The following is a 22,493-nucleotide window of genomic DNA, read 5'->3' as shown; positions in this document are numbered from 1 at the left end:
CACATGCACACACACATGCGCAGGCACACACACACATGCACACCCTCACCTATGTCCTCCTAGGTACCTTCCTGGTCTGTGTTAACTTTAAATGAATCACGTGAAGTTTACAGCATAGAAATACACTTCTAAAATTAACTTCTTGCTCAATATCCTTTACAGCAAAGGATCACGCCATAAATTTGCCTTGGATTTAATTCTGTGCCTGGGATTTTGCATGACAGGGTGGAGGCAGGAAGAGGAAGGGAAAGGGAGGGGCATTGAGATGCGGTCATAGCCCAAACAATAAGGACCAATGCCCTCTCCTGCCCAGCTGGGCCCATCTGAACCCTCCTGACCTCAACACACAGATGTAAATCACCAATTAAGTGCAACACACAAAACGGACTTTCTAGAGGTGGCAAGGAGGGTTAAGGGGTAAGGAAGGGAAATGCATACTGTTTGAAAAAATATAATCACACAGCCAGGCATGGTGGCTCCAGCCTGTAATCCCAGAACTTTGGAAGGTCAAGGCGGGAGGATCACCTGAGGTCAGGAGTTTGAGACCAACCTGGTTAACATGGTGAAACCCCATCTCTACTAAAAATACAAAAAATTAGCCGGGTGTGGTATAGTCCTAGCTACTCGAGAGACTGAGGCAGGAGAATCACTTGAACCCGAGAGGCAGGGTTGCAGTGAGCTGAGATCATGCCATTGCACTCCAGCCTGGGTGACAGAGCAAGATACTGTCTCAAAAAATATATATATACATACATAAATATATATGTATACATATTTTTATATAGGCATATATGTATATACATATACATATATATGTATATGAATATATATACGTGTGTATATATAATCATACAGTTTTATTTTTAAAAATAAACATATGGTCGGGCACCGTGATGCACGCCTGTAATCCCAACACTTTGGGAGGCCGAGGTGGGCGGATCACGAGGTCAAGAGATCGAGACCATCCTGGCTAAGGTGGTGAAACCCTATCTCTACTAAAAATACAAAAAGTCAGCCAGGTGTGGTGGCAAGCGCCTGTAATCCCAGCTACTCAGGAGGCTGAGGCAGGAGACTCGCTTCAACCCAGGAGGTGGAGGTTGCAGGGAGCTGGGATCACGCTACTGCACTCCAGAGGGAGACTCTGTCTCAGTAAATAAATAAATAATAAAAAATGAACACATATTGGCCTTCCTGTGTTTCTCGAGAGATGGGTTAACTTACAGAATGTTGTAGTTTGACACTTTCTATCAGGTCAGAAGTTAAACTTTCTACTTGATTGACTAAAATTCTTTTTGTGAAGCAAAGTCAGAAAAATCAAAACAAAAGCAATGAAATTTAATTACTTTACGTATTCCTCTCCTTGTTTTTAAATGTTTTATATCCAGCTTGCTTCCGGTTGGATGAGTTAGCCTAAGCACATTTTTTCCTCCCTAGGTTTTGTTTTGTTTTGTTTTGTTTTTTTGAGACAGAGTCTTGCTTTGTCTCCCAGACTGGAGTGCAATGGTGCAATCTCGGCTCACTGCAACCTCTGCCTGCTGGTTCAAGTGATTCTTATGCTTCAGCCTCCTGAATAGCTGGGATTACAGGCGCCAGCCACCTCGCCTGCTAATTTTTGTATTTTTAGTAGAGACAGTGTTTCACCATATTGGCCAAGCTGGTCTTGAACTCCTGACCTCAGGTGATCCACACACCTCGGCCTCCCGAAGTGGTGGGATTACAGGCATGAGCCACGACACCCAGCCAATCCCCTTAGGTTTTAAATGTATACTATTGCATTAAAATTTTTTTCCTGTTACATTAGATATAATAGAATTACAACATTTAACTAATGGATGACTATACAACTTAGGTTTGTAAAATCTCACTCCATTAGACCAATGCCTAGAACATTAGGAGTGATAGTTATTCAATAGGATTCAACAAAACCCAACTGGTCAGTCTTTTCTATAATTTTTCAAAGAACAGAATACATATGGCTCTGATTAAGCAAGATGTACATTCTAATTCAACAAATATGTATTGAACATATACTATAAACAGCTATTAAAGTTCTATGCTAGGTGCTGTCATATGTATTTAGCTTAGTAACCAAAACAATAAACATCTTATACAGAATATTTAAAAACCCACAGAAATAATCCATGGAAACAGCTAGGAGCACTGCGTCATGACTGGACAGTTATTCAGTCCTAATTGGACAGATTTTCCTTTTTTTTTGAGATGGCGTCTCACTCTGTCACCAGGCTGGAGTGCCAGTGGCACGATCTCGGCTCACTGCAATCTCTGCCTACCAGGTTCAAACGATTCTCCTGCCTCAGCCTGGGACTATAGGCATGCGCCTGAGTAGCTGGGACTATAGGCATGCGCCACCATGCCGACTAATTTTTGTATTTTTAGTAGAGACAGGGCTTCACCATGTTGGCCAGGGTGGTCTCCATCTCCCAACCTCGTGATCCACCCACCTGAGCCTCCCAAAGTGCTGAGATTATAGGCGTGAGCCTCTGCGCCCGGCATCCTTTATTTATTTATTTTTCCTGTCTTTTCTTTAGCTTAGAGGGTCTCAAATGTAATGTTCATAAGAATTATCAACATTAGGGGTGGCACAGTGGCTTACACCTGTAATCCCATCACTTTGGGAAGGCAAGGTGGGCAGATCACTTGAGGTCAGGAGTTCAAGACCAGCCTGGCCAACATGGCAAAACCCCATCTCTACTAAAAATACAAAAAAATTAGCCAGGCGTGGTGGCACATCCCTGTAGTCCCAGCTACTCCAGAGGCTGAGGCAGGAGAATCACTTGAACTCGGGAGGCAAAGGTTGCAGTGAGCCGAGATCATGCCACTATACTCCAACCTCAGCGACAGAGTGAGACTCCATCTCACTTGATCATCTCTTATTGATCATTTGGATTTTTTCTTCTGTAGAGTTATTTCATTTGGATGTAGATAAAAAGGATATACGAGATAGAAAAAGAAAACTGAGTGCCAAGCTCTTAGTAGGTTCTCAAAAAATGATAGTCATTTTTATTGTTCAAAACATGTAGATAAAGACAAGCTGGATCCTTGCTGATGAGACTTAGTGTAGTTCTTCCTTAGTTCAAGGACTTTCTGTCTGTAAAGCATTCTGAAATAGCCAATATAACTGGTTACTTGTGACTCAAAAGACATTGAACACCTTGACCCTGACACTGCAGGGAAGAAAAGAAAGAGCTGGTGACTTCTATGAGGAAGGAAGTTGCTCAGGTGCAAACTAATCTTGCAATTTGAGAAGACAGAAAGGTGAACACTAGACTTAACCCCCAAGCTCCAAGTGGAACTCATTTGCACAGCGCCCCCCCCTCAAAATTGTGCAAGAAAGTGAGACCCCCATCTCTACAAAATAAAAATTAAAAAGCTGGCCAGCCTTGGTAGCACGTGCCTTTAGTCCCATTTGAATACAATCGCAAATCTACTTACATAGAAAGAAAGCAGTTTCAGGAGAGAATGAGGTTCTGCTTTAAGTTTCTGTGGCTGTCCACAGAGCACAGCCTAAATGATCAAGTTTCTGCATTATAAGTGGTGTCCAGTTTTGAGAAGAAATTATTAAGCTGAAACCCAGTATCTCTGAAATTTTGGGGATGATGTATCTGCGAGAAGTGTTCTCTTCTGTAAGTACTTGAAATAGAAGAACATACATTCTTTAATTCAGAGGCCCCCAAACTTTCTTGGTTCACTCCGTGCAGAGCCCCCTGCAAAATACCCAATAATTTTTATTTATTAAGGAGTTAGTTTCAAAATACTTAAAAAGTTCTTATGTTCTAACAACTTAATAGTCATTTGAAAAAAAAAAACCCACAGGTACAAAAAAATTCACATATATTGTACATACAGACAATAATACACATACACTGAATAGACACGTACATGAAAAGACATATTTTATTTATATTTGTATTCCATTCTTAAATTTATGTGACCTCCCAGCAACAGAGTGAGACTCCACCTCAAAAAAAAAAAAAAATTACGACTGTAGAACCTAAGACCAGCAGCCCTGCGCTTGATGGGTCAGCTGGCCCCACCCAGATGGATAAACTGGCTCATCTGATCTTGTGGCCCCCACCCAGGAACTGACTCTGTGCTGCAGAATATCTCAAGCACTCTGTTGCCCAGGCTGGGGTGCAATGGAGTGATCTTGGCTCACTGCAACTGCCACTTCCCAGGTCCAAACAATTCTCTTGCCTTAACATCCCGAGTAGTTGGGACTACAGTTGTGTGCCACGATGCTCAGCTAATTTTTGTATTTTTACTAGAGACAGGGTTTCACCATGTTGTCCAGGCTGGTCTTGAACTTCTAACCCCAGGTGATTTGCCTGCCTTGACCTCCCAAAGGGCTTACAGGCATGAGTCACTATGTTGGGCCTATCTATATGGTCCAAGATGGCTGCCACAGCACCAGCATTGTATCTGGCACAACAGTGCAGCCATCAAGGCAAGAATAAAGGGAAAGGTGAGATGCCAGGGTAAAATGTGACCTGCGTCTACACTCCATCTGGACCTGGTGGGGAATGGCAGGCTGAAAAGATGCGGAGTGATCTAGCCAACCAAACAGGGATAAACATTAGAAGCCTTGGTCATGTCAAGAAAACCTGGGATTGGAAAACTAGGAAGTTTGCCAGCCAAAGAATTTTTTAGGAAGACAGTATCTCCTTAGCCCACTGAGTTCTTCAGTGATTTCGAGAGACCAGTATATTGTATATGAGGACATCAAGACATATTCCAAAACTCTCATAGTGGAAATGTGTTGTTTTGCCTAAATGGCTTTCAGGTTTTTCCCGGAAGCCGCTAGTTTTAGAGCTATGGAATCAAACCTTACCTTGAATGAGGGAAGGGTGGGTCTAGAGGACTAATATGTGTTGGCCGAGGCATCAGGGAGGATGTAATATCTGATCTGAGATCTGAATGAGGAGTAGAAGTTGACCAGGAGGGCAAACAAGGACTCCAAGTAGAGAGACAGGCATGGACAGGGCCAGGTGAGGGAACATGGCTTATCTGATAAATTGTTTGGGTTCATGTGGAGATGATTCAGGGGCTAGGAATTGAAGCCTCTGTGGCTAACTAAGAGAGTCTGGTTTTGTCTTGAAACCATGGGAGACACTGAATCATTTAATTCACCAAAAAAAAACTCAACTAGAACCATGGTCTCTAGGAAAGCAACAATTTTTACTATGTGGCAGAAATTGCTTGATATTCATAAAATGCCTTTCTTTTTCCCCCTGGGCACATGGCTAGGCTACAATTCCCAGGCTCAACTGCAGTCAGGTGAAGCCATGTGACTGAGCTTGAGCTCGTCATATATAGATGAGAGGGAGATTTAGTATTTCTAGGCCCAGACCATAATAATCTCCTGCACAGCCCTCCACAGTCTCTTTTTCCCATTTTGTTGGAGAAGATCTGAGGACCTAGATGGGGCAGCTCCAAGATGGAAGCTCCATTTGGAGACAAGCCTGCCATGGACTATTATGTGAGCAAAGAATCCTGTCTCAGCCTCCCAAGTAGCTGGGATTATAGGCCCGCGCCACCAAGCCCAGCTAATTTTTCCATTTTTAGTAGAGACAGGGTTTCACCATGTTGGCCAGACTGGTGACAAACTTCTGAAATCAAGTGATCTGTCCACCTTGGTCTCCCAAAGTGCTGGGATTACAGGTGTGAGCCACTGCGCCTGGCCAATTTGAATGATTTTTAAGTGTACAGTTCAGTGACATTAAGTATCTTTACACTGTTGTGTCACTATATCATCCATCTCCAGAACTTTCCTCCCGAACAGGAAATCTGTACCCACTAAACACAAGCTCTTCATCCTTCCTTCCCCTCAAGCCCTGGAAACCACCATTCTGCTTCTGTCTCTATGAATGTGACTAGTCTATGTACTTCACACAAATGGAATCATATACAGTATGTATCCTTTTGTGACATCCCACAAGTTCTGTGATCATATAAGCTGTATAATCCTGGGAAACTCAACCTTCCTGACACTCCACTTCCTCATCTGTGAAATAGCTGTAATAGTAGTACCTGCTTCACAAGGTGGCTGTGAGGTTTAAATGAGATAATAGAAGCCACTTAGCCCCAGTGCCTGGCACATAGAACGTGTTCACTATTAGCTATTAGTTACAGCTAAGCATGTATTGTTAAATTAGTGGATGCTGGTATTGTGTGTCTGGCACTGTCCGGAGCGCTTCACCCATATCAGCTCATTTAAACTTCCTGACCACCCTATGACATGGGTGCAGCCACTAACATCCACACCTAACGGTTGAGAAAACAAACGGCTAGAGAGGCAAAGTCATGTGCACAAGGGTTACAAGGCTAGTTTACAGCAGAGCTGGGACTGAACTCCAGGCAGCCTGTTTCCAAAGTCCATGGGTCTTGCCGTTGCCTGTTGCTTGTCTCCTCTGCCTCGCTCAGTGCAGGATCATCATCTATACACTCAGTCCTGGCTCAGGCTGTCAGGGTGACTGCAGGTGTTTGAGGCCATGGGAATCAGTGGAAAAATAATTGAAGATGAGTTTGCTGTCTCTTTGTTTCTGTTTTATTGTTGAGAGAGGGTCTCACTCTGTCGTCCAGGCTGGAGTGCAGCGGCGCTATCTCGGCTCACTGCAACCTCTGCCTCCCGGGTTCAAGTGATTCTCATACCTTATGCTCCTGAGTAGCTGGGATTACAGGCACACACCAACGTGCCCAGCTAATTCAATCTTCCCTCCCTCCCTCCCTCCCTTCCTCCCTTCCTCCCTTTTCCTTCCTTCCTTCCTTGCTTTCTCTCTTTCTCTCTTTCTTTCTCTCTTTCTTCCTCTCTTTCTTTCTTTTGGCAGAGTCTTCCTCTGTCGCCCAGGCTAGAGTGTAGTTGCACAATCTCAGCCTACTGCAACTTCCGCCTCCTGGGTGCAAGTGATCTCCTGCCTCAGCCCTCCAAGTATCTGGGATTACAGGCCTGCACCACCACGCCCGGCTAATTTTTTGTGTTTTTAGTAGAGACAGGGTTTCCACTATGTTGGCTAAGCTGGTTTAGAACTCCTGACCTCAAGTGATCCACCCGGCTTGGACTCGCAAAGTTCTGGGATTACAGGTGTGAGGCACCCCACCTGGCTGAGTTTGCTGTTTCTTAACATGTGAGGTTCCAACCTGATGGGGCCCACTTACATGCGCTGGTCTGCTTTGGACTGTGGGGAGCTGGGGTGCTGGTCCCATCTCCCACTTTCTGCGGCATGGAGTGTGCTCCTAGATGACACAGCCAAGCGGGGGTGTTTTTCCCTCATTCGCAGAAAGTTTAGCAATCTCTGACTCCCTCACCCTGCCCTGTTGAGATTTCAAAAAAGTTTCCTCTTCTGAGCCTCAGAGCCACCTCCTACCTGGGCTTTATTGCTTTCTCTGCACGTGCATTGAGCCTCTGCAGCCCTTTAAAAGGGGCAGAGCCTGTAGTGTGATCAGCAGGTCCTGTCCCTGGGAGATAAGACAGTCCTGGACAGCAGGTGTGGATTTCCCAGCAGCTCAGGCAGGAGCCCAAGGCTTGTGCCGTCTGATCCCGATGTCCAGAGAGGTGAGCCTTCTGCCAGCATCTTCCTCTCCGGGCTGGCAGAGCAAGGGGGGCTGTGAATTAATTCAAGGTTGGGGGCCGGGCCCTTCCAAATCTGGGCTAGCCTCCACCCGTGTCCACTATCCCTTTTTCCCTACGGCAGAGAGCCATGTGCGAGCTTGAATTTGGCAATGGCAAGGCCAGGGAGCCGAGCGTGGGCAGCAGATGGCAAGCGTCCTGGTACGAACGCTTGGTGCAGCCTTGCCTGGTTGAACTGCTGGGCTCTGCCCTCTTCATCTTCATCGGGTGCCTGTCGGTCATTGAGAACGGGACGGACACTGGGGTGCTGCAGCCCGCCCTGGCCCACGGGCTGGCTTTGGGGCTCGTGATTGCCACGCTGGGGAATATCAGGTGAGACTGGCTCCGAGCATTCAGCCTGGTGCTGACGAGGGGCACTGGGGGTGGAAAGCAAAGTGGTTGTCAAGGACCCCTGGGTGCATACCTATTCAGGATTTGAAGGAGCACTGTGGATAATTATGGGGTTGGGAGTCAGACTGTCTGGGGTCAACTCTGGACCCCAAAGCCTGTGAGCTTGTGACTTTGGGCAAGTCACTCTCTTTTTGAGTAGCTGGATCACAGGCATGCACCACTGTACCCAGCTAATTTTTAAATTTTTTCATAGAGATGGGGACTCACTGTGCCCAGGCTAGTCTTGAACTCCTGGTCTCAAGTGATCCTCCTGCCTTGGCTTCCCAAAGTGCTGGGATTACAGGTGTGAGCCACCATGCCTGGCTGGCAAGTCACTCTAAACCCCAAATTCCCCATCTATAAAACAGAAATAGTAGCTTGCTTGCTTGCTTATTTATTTATTTATTTGAGATGGAGTCTCTCTCTATTCTCTCTGTCACCCAGGCTGGAGTGCAATGGTGCCATCTCGGCTCACTGCAACCTCTGCCTCCCAGGTTCAAGCGATTTTCCTGCCTCAGCCCCCCGAGTAGCTGGGACTACAGGCACACACCACCACGACCAGCTAATTTTTGCATTTTTAGTAGAGATGTGGTTTCACCATGTTGGCCAGGATGGTCTCGATCTCTTGACCTCGTGATCCACCCGCCTCGGCCTCCCAAAGTGCTGGGATTACAGGTGTGAGTCACCGGGCCTGGCCAGTAGCATACTTTTAAATGATTTTTTTTTTCAAAGCAACACGTCTATATTGCTAACCATGTACCAGGTACTAGTCTAATTACTTTAAAGATATTAGTCATTTAATTCTCATAAAAGCATTGTGGGGTAGGTCCTGTTATTAGCCCCATTTTGCAGCTGCAAAAGGCAAAGGCTGTGTAATCTGTCCACGTTTGGAGGGCCGGAAAGTGGCAGAGCGGGAGTCAAGAACAAGCTGTCTGGTGACAGCGCTCAAATCCAAGGACCTCACGGGGGAGGCATGAGAATTAAATGAAGTAAAGCACCTGGTGCACACCAAACACTCAATAGGTATTGGTTGCCATGTGATTGTTACTGCTAGAAGGGGGTTTTAGGGAAAGCAGAAATGTGCAGAAGACCTGAGCCAAGTTTTCCCACCTGGGTATACAGGGATCTGCAGTGGTCCCAGCTTGTCTAGAAGTGATCGGGAAGGAGTGGCAGGGAAAGGGACAGGCTCTCTGGCTTAGCTCTCGTTTGCGTGGAGGCTCCATGGGGAGATCTGCTAGTTCCCAGGAGAGCCAGCCATCACGACGAAGATCTTGAATGGGGCGCCTGGCAGTGTGATCTGGGACATGGTTGGTCTGTATTAAATCTCACTCAAAAAATAGATCTGCATGAGGAAACAGAAATACTGTTTCTCAGAAAATCAGAATGGAAAAGAGCTTTAACATCTCTTTATGCCAGTGCAGTGACTCACACCTGTAATCCCAGCACTCTGGGAGGCTGAGGCGGGTGAATCACCTGAGGCCAGGAGTTTGAGACCAGCCTGGCCAACAGGGTGGAGCCCTGGCCTCTACTAAAGATACAAAAATTAGCCGGTCATGGTGGCAGGCACCTGGAGTCCCAGCTCCTTGGAAGACTGAGGCAGGAGAATCACTTGAACTGGGAGGGGGAGGTTGCAGTGAGCCGAGATCACGTCACTGCACTCCAGTCTGGGTGACAGAGTGAGACTCCGTCTCAAAAACAAAACAAAACAACAAAAAACAAAAAACCACATCTCTTTAGACATTCAAGGGAGGTTGCGAGTGAAACAGAAAGTACATGATCTTCCCTTTGGACGGATCTGAGATTGAATGGAATCTTTATCACTTCTTAGCTGGGTGACCACAGCAAGTTGCTGGAGCTCTGTGTGCAGGGGTACGAATGTGAGCAGTAATAACGGCTGACGTTTACTGAGTGCTAACTACATAGATAGTACTATGGGCTCTACACATACTAATTCTTTATATCTTTGCAATAGCTTTATCGGGCAGAGATCCTTGAGGTAAAGAGAGGTTATGTAACTTGGCCAAGGTCACACAGCTCTACAGTGGCAGAGTTGGGCCTTGAACCCAGGCCAGGGTTCTCAATGCCATTTCCAGCCTGAACGGCAGGCTTAGAGCCTACCTTTTATCCGCATTTTACACCCATCACACTTTCAGACCACAAGTAGGGTTTTCAATGGCTGAGCAGTTCAACCGATCCATCAGGAGCTCTGATTCAGGGCCTAGCTGCTCATGAAGGGAGGCCTGGGCCAGGTGCGGTGGCTCATGCCTGTAATCCCAGCACTTTCAGAAGCCGAGGTGGGTGGATCACTTGAGGTTAAGAGTTCGAGACCAGACTGACCAACATGGTGAAACCTCGTCTCTACTAAAAATACAAAAATAAACCGGGCGTGGTGGCAGGTGCCTGTGGTCCCCAGCTGCTTGGGAGGCTGAGCCAGGAGAACTGCTTGAACTCAAAAGGTGGAGGTTGCAGTGAGCTGAGATCACGCCCCTGCACTCCAGTCTGGATGACAGAGCAAGGCTCTGTCTCATAAAAACAAACAAATCATAAGGGGAGGCCTGGATACAGCTCTTGGGCTACTAACTTGGAGCCTTGGTGTCTCAATCTGAACTATGGCCACATCTCTAGAGGGCTGGAGGGAGGCTCAGAGGGAGCCAGGGAGGAGTTAAGGGATGGTCTCCCTACACGCTCCTCCTCCAGGGCCATCCTGGGGGCTGGGCTTAGGGCTTAGAGCCTGCCTTTTATCTCTTACCCTCCACCTGGCCTTTCAGGGAAAATGAAAGCAATCTGGTGCCTCTTTGTATGTGAGCTGGGCTCTCCCCCTGCGAGGCCAGCCTGGTGGGCTGGCTGGGACGCGTTGTCTTAAGTGCCAGTCATGCTATCAGCCCTGGGATCATGACTTCCTCTGCTCTTGTGGGTTACAGTGGTGGACACTTCAACCCTGCGGTGTCCCTGGCAGCCATGCTGATCGGAGGCCTCAACCTGGTGATGCTCCTCCCGTACTGGGTGTCACAGCTCCTCGGGGGGCTGCTCGGGGCTGCCTTGGCCAAGGTGGGTGACCCCCAGGAGCTGGGCTAGCGGCTTCCTCTCTGATGGGGCTGCTGGAGGTGCATGAGTGTGTGTTGAGGGGCAGTGGGGAGTGGGGAAATGCCCAATCCTTTGCTTGTTTCTGCCAGTGGAATTTGTGGACCCTTTTCTTCTCTCTTTCTTATTGCATTTAATTTTATTTTTTATGTGTTTGTTTTTTTGAGACGGAGTCTTGCTCTGTCACCCAGGCTGGAGTGCTGTGGTGTGGTCTCGGCTCACTGCAGCCTCTGCCTCTCAGGCTGAAGCAATGCTCCTGCTTCAGCCTCCCAAGTAATTGGGATTACAGGGACCTGCCACCATGCCCGGCTGATTTTTGTATTTTTAGTTGAGACGGGGTTTCACCATGTTGGTCAGGCTGGTCTCAAACTCCTGAGCTCAAGTGATCTGCCTGCTTCGGCCTCCCAAAGTGCTGGGATTATAGGCGTGAGCCACTTCGCTGGGTCTCTCTTTTTTATTTTAGAGATGGCGTCTCTGTTGTCCAGGCTAGAGTGAGGTGGTGGTGTAATTACAGCACTGCAGGTTTGACCTACTGGGCTCGAGTGATCCTCCCGCCTCAACTTCCTAAGTAGCTGGGACTATAGATGTGTGTCACCACATCCAGCTTACTTCTAAAATTTTTTTTGTGGAGATGGGCTATCACTGTGTTGACCAGATTGATCTCCAACTCCTGGCCTCAAGTGAGTCCTGCCTTGGCCTCCCAAAGTGCTGGGATAACAGTCATGAGCCACTGTGCTTGGCCAGTCACAGAGTTTTCATAGCCCTGTGCATAAATCCATGGATAGACTTTCTCCCTCCGTCCCTCGCTTTGCTTTGCCCTTTCCCTTCCCTTCCTTCCTTCCTTCCCTCCCTCCCTTCTTCCTTCCTTCCCTCCTTTTTCTTTCTTTCCTTTCTTTCTCTTTCTTCTCTCATTCTCTCTCCTTTCCTCCCTCCTTCCCTCCATCTCCTTCTCTCTCTCTCTCTCTCTCTCCTCTCTCTCTCTCTCTCTCCCCCCCTTTTGCCTTTAAGCCTCAGTTCAGCCAGGGGACCTTCAGCTCTTCCAGATGTGGGCCTTGCTTGGCACGTGTGTGGGGAGTGGTGAATGGGAGAGCTCAACCATAAGTGCTGACCCACCGCACTTTCTTCTCAAGCCTCACTTTGCTGTCATCCCCTGCCCTGGTCTCTCCATGCCTCGCTTTGAGAGCCCCAGCCTGTTACCCTGTCTGTGGAACACGCCTGGGACCTTCCTGCTCTGCTTCTTTATGAAAAGCAGTGGCCAGACTCTGGCTTAAGCCCTGCCTCTTAAAACCTGCCAAACGTGGTTCTGACAGTTTTGGGGCAGCAGGGTTCCCTAAATGCATTCTTCCTGCCAAGCGCTTTACACATGTTCTCTTATTTCATCTCCCAGCAACTTTACGAGAAACCACAGTAAGTTCATCGAGAGCACTGACCTTGTGCCAGGCACGCCAGCAGCCTTGTCTGTGAGCTAGGAGCTGTCAGTATCATCCCTATTTTACAGATGAGAAAAAAGAGTCACAGAGAAGCGGGTAACTTGTTCAAGTTCAGACGTGCTTGGAAGCAGCACGGCCCCATTGGGTCTAGAGTCCAGAAACTTGTGCACTGCCCTAGCTTTCCCTTGGGGACTGCGACAGTCCTGAGGCCGATTGCCTGCAGAAATAATTGAGCTCAGGCTTGAGGACTCTGGCACATGCCCCTTCCAATGTCCTAAGGGGATCTAGCGATGAGTTCACCTGACCATATGTGTTTGCAAAGTAAGGTATTTTTAGTTGTGTGCGGTAGCTGATGCTTGTAATTCCAGCATTTTGGGAGGCGAAGGCGGGAGGATCACTTGAGCCTAGGAGTTTGAGACCAGCCTGGGCAACACAGTGAGACCCTCCATCTCTACAAAAAATTAAAAAGAAATTCGGTGGGCATGGTGGCATGTGCCTGTGGTCTCAGCTACATGAGAGGCTGAGGTCGGAGGATCACTTGAGCCCAGGAGGTGGAGACTGCAGTGAGCTATGATCATGCCAGCGCCCTCCAGCATGGGAGACAGAGCAAGACCCTGTCTCAAAAAAAAAAGTAAGACAGTTTATGTTCTTTTTCTCAAAGAGGGTCATCTAAGTTATGTAACATTTAGACCTGTAACTTGGAGCCATGACTACGTTATCCCATTTTCCTTCTTTCCTTCCCTCCCTCCTTCCCTCCCTCCCTCCCTCCCTCCTTCTTTCCTTCCCTCCTTCCTTCCTTTCTTCCTTCCTTCCCCCTTCCCTCCCTCTTTTCTTTTTTCTTTTCTTTTCTTTCCTTTCCTTTCTTTCTTTGATGCAGTCTCGCTCTGTTGCTCAGGCTGGAGTGCAGTGATGCAATCTCACCTCATTGCAACCTTGGCTTCCAGAGTTCAAGGATTCTAGTGCCTCAGCCTCCTGAGCAGCTGGGATTACAGGTGCCTGCCACCATACCCTGCTGATTTTTGTGTTTTTAGTGGAGACAGGGTTTCACCATGTTGGTAAGGCTAGTCTTGAACTCCTGAGCTCAAGTGATCCACCCACCTCGGCCCCCCCAAAGTGCTGGGGTTGCTGGCATGAGCCACTACACCTAGCCCCATTCTCACTTTTCAGCTGAGCACAGTGAGGCCCAGGGAGGTTCAGTAGCTCACACAGGGTCACACAGTAAATCTGGCAGAGCTGGGATATGAATCCAGGTGTATCAGACTGAAATTGGACATGACCCTTCACTGGCCCTTAAGGTGGGAGGGTGTGTGTTTTTAGGCCCTCTCCCCTCAGTTTCCAGCTGTTTCTGCTCCACTGTGAGGCTGAGCAGCTTCTCTGTGCAGGCAGTGAGTCCCGAGGAGAGGTTCTGGAATGCATCTGGGGCGGCCTTTGTGACGGTACAGGAGCAGGGGCAGATGGCAGGGGCATTGGTGGCAGAGATCATCCTGACGACGCTGCTGGCCCTGGCTGTATGTATGGGTGCCATCAATGAGAAGACAAAGGGCCCTCTGGCCCCATTCTCCATTGGCTTTGCTGTCACCGTGGATATCCTGGCCGGGTGAGTGTCCCTTGGCAGTGGGGTGACCATGCCCAGGTCTGCGCTGTTCAGCTCTGCAGGACTTCAGGCCTGAGGGCCACAGATTCAGTTGCTATTAGGGGCCAGGGAGGTGCTGCAAATGGGGAGGTGGGCTGGCATCAGGCAGACAATAGGGAGTGGTGGGGACTGCAGTGTCAGAGGCGCTCCAGCCGATTCAGCTATTTTCAATGATTGCTGTGTGGGAACATGGGTCTGGGGTTATGCTTCTTCTGATTTCATTCAAGGGAAGTCAGAAATTTAAATCTGCATGTGATGTTTTCCAATTTTGGTAGTGAAAACGTAACATTTCTGTGTACGGGGTTCATTTGGTTGGCGGGTAGCCAGGTTTCAGCCTCAGGCCCTCAGGCTTAAAAACAGCATCTGTAGCTGTTGTCTAATATATTTTGAGTCTCTCAGGAGGCTTTGGAAGGGATTAACTAGACAAGATTGGGGTGATGGCTCCCGTTTTATTTCATTTTTCTTTTCTTTCTTTTTTTTTTTTTTTTTTTGAGACAAAGTCTCACTCTGTCACCCAGGCTTGGAGTGCAGTGGAGTGATCTTGGCTCACTACAACCTCCACCTCCTGGGTTCAAACATCTCCTGCCTTAGCCTCCCTGAGTGGCTGGGATTATAGGTGTGTGCCACCACGCTTGGCTAATTTTTGTATTTTTAGTAGAGACGGGGTTTCACCATCTTGGCCAGGCTGGTCTCAAACTCCTGACCTCGTGATCCGCCCACCTCGGCCTCCCAAAGTGCTGGGATTACAGGCATGAGCCACTGTACCCAGCGATGTCTCCTGTTATATAGGTGAGGAAACTGAGGCTCAGAGAGGACAGAAGTGACTTATTTAAGGCCAACGGGCAGTGGCAAACTAAGTGACAAATTTGGGACAAGAAGATGAATAAGCCCTTTCCTTTTTATTCTTCTTGTAGAGATGGGGGTCCTGCTATGTTGCCCAGGCTGGTCTTGAACTCCTGGCCTTAAGCTTCTCCCCCCACCCCCTGACCCCATCTTGGCCTCTCAAAGTCCTGGTATTACAGGGATGAGCCACAGTGCTTGGGCCAGAGAGTCTCTCCCTCATGTCTGTTTCCTTTGTTTTGGACACAGGACCAAGTCTAACCTTTCCCCTGGGTCAGCACTTCCTCAACTTTGGGAGATAGAGCCGGGGCAGGCTGGGGAATGTGTGTGTAAAGCGGTGGCCATGCTTTGCTGCCCCCTAGTGGCCTTAGATTCATTTACAAGCCTTTTGACTTCGAGGCTGGACACAGGGTGGGGCTGAGGTCTACAGGACCCCAGCCTGAGGGAATTGGGTAGAGACAGGGCCCCAGAAGGAGAGAGAGAGAGACCTAGGGAAGAGTCTCCCTGTAGGAGATTCTGGGCCTTAAGCCTGCGGTGCAACAAGGGCCTCTTCTGGACCAGCTAGATCAGTTAATGCTTTTTGCATATTGCATATTAATTATATTCAAGGCGTGGGCTCCATTTGCTTTTTCTCATTCACTCCTGACAACAATCTATGGGATAGTCACTTTCACCTCAGTTGAACACAGAGAGGCTCAATGAAGGTTCCCATAACTAGAACTATCTGGGCTGGTGTTTTCTCTCTTTATATGTTTTTAAATGTAAACAGGTGTATATGTTTCTGGGTTACATAAGATATTTTGATACAGGCTTGCAATGCATAATTATCACATCAGGGTAATAGGGTATTCATCTTCTCAAGTATTTATTCTTTGTGTCACAAACAATCCACTTATACTCTTCATTATTTTAATTTTTTGAGACAAGTGTCTCGCTCTGTCACCCAGGCTGGAGTGCAGTGGCGTGATCATGGCTCACTGCAACATCCAACCCCTGGGTACAAGCAATTCTCCTGCCTTAGCCTCTCCAGCAGCTGGGATTACAGGCATGTGGCATCACACCCAGCTAATTTTTGTATCTTTAGTAGACAGGGGTTCACCACGTTGGCCAGGCTGGTCACATACTCCTGACCTGAAGTGATCTGCCTGCTTCGGCCTTCTATAGTGCTGGGATTACAGGCATGAGCCACCGTGCCTGGCTGAGGTTACATGAAATGTTTTGATACAGGTATGCAACGTGTAATGATCATGTCAAAGTAAATGGGGTATTCATCCTCTCAAGCATTTATTCTTTGGGTTACAAACAGTCCAATGATACACATTTCATTATTTTATAGTGTGTGGTCCGGGTTTTGAATCTAGGTCAGCTTGACTCGAAACGGGTTGAAACGGTTTGACTTTGCTTTGTAGAGTTTGGAGCGGACGTAGGTCAGCTTCTCTTCCTGCCATCGTCACACAGGCATTTTTGCTGGGCATTCTAGACGAGTTTGTGGGGAGTCCCTGACTGCACGCCCGGCAGGGAGCCACACCTTATGCTTCCTAGCACTAGCGGCTGCTCCACCTTCCTTAGGATCTACCCAGGAACCCATGATGTGGGAGTTTAGAGAGAGTTTCTGGGTGGCGTGTGACTAGGCCTGGTTGGGGATGTGCGTGTGAGGTGAGGTGGGGCCTGGCTGGGATCCTGGTGACCGGGGTGCCTGGGTGTTTGCAGGGGCACTGTGTCTGGAGGCTGCATGAATCCTGCCCGTGCTTTTGGACCTGCGGTGGTGACCGGCCACTGGGACTTCCACTGGATCTACTGGCTGGGCCCACTCCTGGGTGGCCTGCTTGTTGGACTGCTCATTAGGTAGGAGGGTGACACAGGGTCACTGGCCCATCGGATGGGCACCTGAGAGTCCAGGGCTGGAGGGCTAGGTTGTTACTTGGGTTTGGGAGAGGAAAGAGGAAGCCTCTTCAGAGGCAAAGAAAATGCCTCCATAGATCTGTCTCCAAGTGACAGATCTATTTCAAAACAGCGTATGTCATAAAAAGGAATTTATTTGCTCACATTATCAAAAACTTCACAGGTAGCAGTGGCCTCAGGGGTGTTCAAACGTCTTTAGGACTTGGTCTTTCTCCTTTTTTTTCTTTTGAGACAGAGTCTCCCTCTGTTGCCCAGGCTGGAGTGCAGTGGTGTGATCTCAGCTCACTGCAACCTCCACCTCCTGGATTCAAGCAATTCTCTTGCTTCAGCCTCCAAGTAGCTGGGATTACAGGTGCCTGCCACAATGCCTGGCTTTTTTTTTTTTTTTTTTTGGTGTTTTTAGTAGAGATGGGGTTTCATCATGTTGGTCAGGCTGGTCTTGAACTCCTAACCTCAAGTGATCTTCCTGCCTAGGCCACCCAAAGTGCTGGGGTTATACGTATGAGCCACCGTGCCCTGCCTCAGTCTTTCTCACAGGCTCTGTCCTTCCCTGTGTGGGTTTCATGCTTAGACTCTCCAATGGAGGTAAAGATGCTTACCAGCCACTCAAGGCTTGGATCTTAGCAACTTGATAACTCCAGAAGAAACAGAACAACAAGCTCTAGCAAAAAGCCAGGGTCTGAGGTTCACTGGTTTGAACTGGCCCACTGTGTGTAGGTTATTTGCCCATTTCAGAATCAATCACTGAGCCATGGGGGTCAGGCACTGTTTTTTTTTTTTTTTTTTTTTGAGACAGAGTCTCACTTTGTCACCCAGGCTAGAGTATAGTGGCTCAATCTTGGCTCACTGCAACCTCTGCCTCTTGTGTTCAAGCAATTTTCCTGCCTCAGCCTCCTGAGTAGCTGGGATTACAGGTACATGTCACCATGCCTGGCTAATTTTTGTATTTTGGTAGATACGGGGTTTCACCATTTTGGCTAGGCTGGTCTCGAACTCCTGACCTCAAGTGATCTGCCCACCTCAGCCTCCCAGAGTGCTGGGATTACCTTCATGAGCCACTGAGCCTGGCTGATCAGGCACTCCTATTGGCTATGTCTGGAGCATGAGCCTAAGCCCGAAGTCGGGATGAGATCAGCCTTACCCGAACACCGCCAATAGGACCAAGAGTAGGGGAGGAGTGTTCCCTGTGGGGTTACTGTACAACTCCAGGAGATCCCATTTACATGGGAAAGTCATGTAAATGGTACCCCCATGAGCATGCATGTCAGAAGACGTCATTCACAAGAAATACCCATGAACGGTGCTTCCCAGGGTGCAGCAGTGGGTAAGAAGGTTGCTATTGCCGGAAGGGTAAGTGGAACCCACGTGGAAGAGTCTAGAGTTCCTCTGCATCCCGCTTGGCCTCTTCTCCGTGGGCTCCCTTTTCATGCCCCATTCCTTCTGAACTCTGAACTCCAGGAGTCCAAGGATCATTGTCTGGATTTAGTAAACAAAGTTGGGACAACCTTGCACTGTCTGGGCAAGGACAGGTACTGGGCCAGGCCAATCTTGACTACTTGCTCCACCGTTCGCCAGCAGTCCTGGGGTCTGCTACCCAGTCTGTAGTTCAGTGAAAAGCATCACTATTTTCTTGAGATGAAGTCTCACTCTGTCGCCCAGGTTGGAGTGCAGTGGCACGGTCTCAGCTCACTGTAGCCTCTGCCTCCTGGGTTCAAACTCTTCTCCTGCCTCAGCCTCCTGAGTAGCTGGGACTACAGGTGCGTGCTATCTTGCCTGGCTAATTTTTGTATTTTTGGTTTTGTTTTTTGAGATGGAGTCTTGCTTTCTCACCTAGGCTGGAGTGCAGTGGCATGATTTTGGTTCATTGCAACCTCTCCCTCCCGGGTTCAAGAGATTCTCCTGCCTCAGCCTCCCAAGCAGCTGAGACTATAGGTGCCTGCCACCACACCCAGCTGATTTTTATATTTTTAGTAGAGACGGGGTTTTACCATGTTGACTAGGCTGGTCTCGAACTCCTGACCTCATGTAATCTACCTGCCTGGGCCTCCCAAAGTGCTAGGATTATAGGCATGAGCCACCATGCCTAGCCAATTTTTGTAATTTTTTAGTAGAGATGCGGTTTCACCATGTTGGCTAGGCTTGTCTCCAACTCCTGACCTCCAGTGATCTGCCTCCCAAAGTGTTGCATTATAGGTGTGAGCCACTGTGCCCCGCCATCACTATTCATTTTGTCTGGGCTTTTAGAGTGGCAGCCATGAGCATCTTCAAGAAAAGTGTTAGAAACCAAGCAGGACCCAGGCATGTGGCTTATACCTGTAATCCCAGCACTTTTGGAGGCTGAGGCAGGTGGATCACTTGAGGTCAGAAGTTGGAGAACAGACTGGTCAACATGGTAAAACCCCATCTCTACTAAAAATACAAAAATCAGCTGGGTGTAGTGGTGCCTATCTGTAGTCTCAGCTACTTGGGGGACTGAGCTACGAGATTCGCTTGAATCCAGGAGGTGGAGGCTGCAGTGAGCCGAGATCTTGCCACTGTACTCCAGTCTGGGTGACAGAGTGAGACCTCGTTTCAATTTAAAAAAAAAAAAAAAAAAAAAGGAAACCAAGTAGAAAGAAACAGTGTCTTCCTCTCCCCAGATCCAGGGGATCTGGCTATTAAGGCTGGGGAGTCTCAGGAAGTCATCTCTCTGGAGAATGCGGAGCCTAGAGACATATGACAAAGGGCCGGGTCTCTCCTCCGGGGCTGAGACCTTTCTGGGTCACCTTTCTTGCAGGTGCTTCATTGGAGATGGGAAGACCCGCCTCATCCTGAAGGCTCGGTGAAGCTGAGCTCAAGCTCGTGGGATTCCTGCTCAGGTGAGTCCTCAGCTCTCCTGTCCCAGACTGAGAACAGGAGAGTTCCTGCACTTCCTGCCAGGGCACAGGCCCAGAGGAGACACCCACTTGCTCCCACTGTGTGGGACTGGTTTCTCAGATAGACGGACTGTTGAGGAAGCTCTAGGTTCTTGGAATTTCTTTGTGCTCATCAGAGACCCCAGCCTGAGGAACAGGTTGCCTGTGCTGCCCAGGGAGCGGTGGAAATGGCATGAGAATTTTTCTCAAGAGGAAAGTCCTGAGTTGGAAGAGGAGGCTGTTTCTGTACATCAGCTCATTTCCCGCACCCCGTTTCTTTCTCCTTCTCTTGTTTCTTGATAGCTCTGTTGTACAAGGGCCTTCTGGGCTCCAGCCACTTCCTTGCTTCTCAAGCTGACAATTCTCACTTTGCAGTAAACAGTCTGGTATCTCCTTCCATGTGTCCACTGGTTTGCCTTTCATTTGAGAAATGGGCACTACTGAGGAGAAAGCAAGCAAAAAAAAAAAAAAAGTTGGGGGGCCTAGGGTTAGGCCTTGGCTGCCAGAGTGGCTGATCCTACAGCCCAGCTCGGAGTCCTGGGTCATGGCAGGCACTTGGAACTTAGGCCAGCCCAGAGCCTGTCTCTACTTGGACAGGCCCATGCTGGAGCTCTGTCTGGAGCTCAGAGTGCATTCTAGAGTGCCAGCTGGACTCTAGTCAGAGTCAGTTTCAGATCACAGACCACAGGACCCTGCTGAAAAGCCCCAGGCAGAGTCCAGGGTCTGGATGAGTGGCCAGCGCTGTCCCTAGTTGAGGGCTCCGTACTATCCAGGACATGGGTCAGCCCATTCATTCACTGTAGCTGGGGAAGTGTGTGTGTGTGTGTGTGGGGGGGGGGGGGGTGTGGGCTTGTGGTGGGCTGCAAGAATTCCCCGAGGAATATTAGGTTTGTGGAAAAGATTTTTTTTTGAGACAGAGTCTCACTCTATCACCCAGGCTGGAGTGCAGTGGCGTGATCTCAGCTCACTGCCACCTCTGCCTCCTCCTGGGTTCAAGTGCTTCTCCTGCCTCAGCCTTCCAAATAGCTGGGATTACAAGCATATGCCATCATGCCTGGCTTATTTTTGTATTTTTACTAGAGATGGGGTTTCACCATTTTGGTCAGGCTGGTCTTGAACTCCTGACCTCAAGTGATCCACCTGCCTTGGCCTCCCAAAGTGCTGAGATTACAGGTGTGAGCCACTGCACCCGGCCAGTTGCTGTAAAAGTAATTGCGGTTTTTGCCATTACTTCCAATGGGAGTGTAACAAATAAGAAAGGATGGAAAGACACACTCTGAAAGTCATCCCTTCAAAGCAGAGTGTGCGTCTTCTCCGTAAGAATCAATGGGTCATTTACAAAAGATGATCCTTATAACACCATAAAGAAGCGCCAGGGAAAAATCACTCTCAACAAGTGGAAACACCCACTTCAACAAGATGAGCAAAAATGAAGAAAATCACCACTACAATATGAGAGACTGCCCATTGAGAAAATAGATTCACGATATATCCACACATCCAAACCGTTCTCAGCGTAAAGAATAACACACAAGAATAACAATGACAACTGGAAGAATAGAAAAAGGGAGGAGAAAATATGATACAATCAGAAACAAGCAAACTAGGACATTTACAGAGAGTTAAAAATGGGTCGGGCATGGGGTTCATGACTGTAATCCCAGTACTTTGAAAAGGTTGAGGTAGAGGTTGCAGTGAGCTGTAATTACAGAGTTGTCAAGCAGCAGAGCCCAGTTAGAATCCAGGATCCTGGACACACAGTCTAGTGCCCTTTCTACTGCAATAGGTGTGTACTTAATTCTCCAGACCCTTGGGGTGCAAGTACTGAGCCATTTCCTTTCGCCAGTATTATGTTGAGGTCCTCACATACCATGTTGTTGGGAATCCTAGTATTAAATATAACCTTATATTTAATAAATTTAATAAATATAACCTTATATTATTAAATATAATCCTAGGTTAAATATAACCCTACTAGGGTTATATTTCCAAGAACTCTGGGGTTTTAAGCAAGCCAAAAGGGAAGTGTACCAATCTTTTATTAATACTTCATGGGCTGGGAGCGGTGGCTCGCCTGTAAACCCAGCACTTTGGGAGGACGAGGCAGGTGGATCACCTGAGGTCAGGAGTTCAAGACCAGCCTGGCCAACATGGCGAAACCCCATCTTTACTAAAAATACAAAATTAGCTGGGTTTGATGGCACGTGCCTGTAATTCCAGCTACTTGGGAAGCTTAGACAGGATAATCTCCTGAACCTGGGAGGTGGGGGCTGCAGTGAGCTGAGATGGTGCCATTGCACTCCAACCTGGGTGAAAGAGAATCCATCTCATGCAACAACAACAACAACAACAACAACAACAACAACAACAACAACAACAACAATTTTTAGGAACAAAAAGCCTTGCATATTGTTGTAGGGAAATTTTTACTTCGTGCCTGCAGCTGCTGTTCTTTCTGCTGCCACATGGTGCCGCTGCTGGGAGAGGTTCTCAGAGATGGTGTACACTGCAGCAAAGTCACAAAGAGGACTTTGAAGACTGTCTTCAAGTGGGCTCCTTTACACATAATTCCACAACTTCCATGCCAAGCACATTTGCATGTGCCATGGACTCTGCACATGTACCCAAGCAAGGCTTACGGCCTTTTACGTCCCTCCTGTTCCCTTGGCTCCCCCAGATACTTACACACACCACCACCA

The 22,493-nt window shown here is 48.2% G+C and overlaps 1 protein-coding gene across 1 annotated transcript; it reads left to right on the top strand.

The window, feature by feature from the left end:
• Positions 1 to 819: 819 nt before the first annotated feature.
• AQP8 (aquaporin 8) lies at positions 820 to 20,614 on the top strand. The gene is made up of 5 exons (XM_074381908.1): positions 820 to 7,957; positions 10,936 to 11,062; positions 13,908 to 14,122; positions 16,709 to 16,843; positions 19,677 to 20,614. The coding sequence occupies exons 1-5, from the start codon at positions 7,716 to 7,718 to the stop codon at positions 19,723 to 19,725; spliced, it is 768 nt and encodes a 255-aa protein (XP_074238009.1). The 5' UTR covers positions 820 to 7,715; the 3' UTR covers positions 19,726 to 20,614.
• The last annotated feature ends 1,879 nt before the right edge of the window (positions 20,615 to 22,493 follow it).

This window comes from Saimiri boliviensis, chromosome 12, assembly GCF_048565385.1.
Source record: "Saimiri boliviensis isolate mSaiBol1 chromosome 12, mSaiBol1.pri, whole genome shotgun sequence".
In the NCBI taxonomy this organism is placed as follows: Eukaryota; Metazoa; Chordata; class Mammalia; order Primates; family Cebidae; genus Saimiri; species Saimiri boliviensis.
The sequence above is the reverse complement of the archived record's forward strand: the minus strand, read 5'-3'. Positions and strand labels throughout refer to the sequence as shown.

Excerpts from the sequence above, each read along its gene's own strand:
- AQP8 (XM_074381908.1), top strand. The coding sequence starts at position 7,716 with ATGTGCGAGCTTGAATTTGGCAATGGCAAGGCCAGGGAGCCGAGCGTG. Across the intron at positions 11,063-13,907 it reads TCGGGGCTGCCTTGGCCAAG|GCAGTGAGTCCCGAGGAGAG; the intron begins GTGGGTGACCCC and ends TTCTCTGTGCAG. Across the intron at positions 16,844-19,676 it reads CTTGTTGGACTGCTCATTAG|GTGCTTCATTGGAGATGGGA; the intron begins GTAGGAGGGTGA and ends CCTTTCTTGCAG.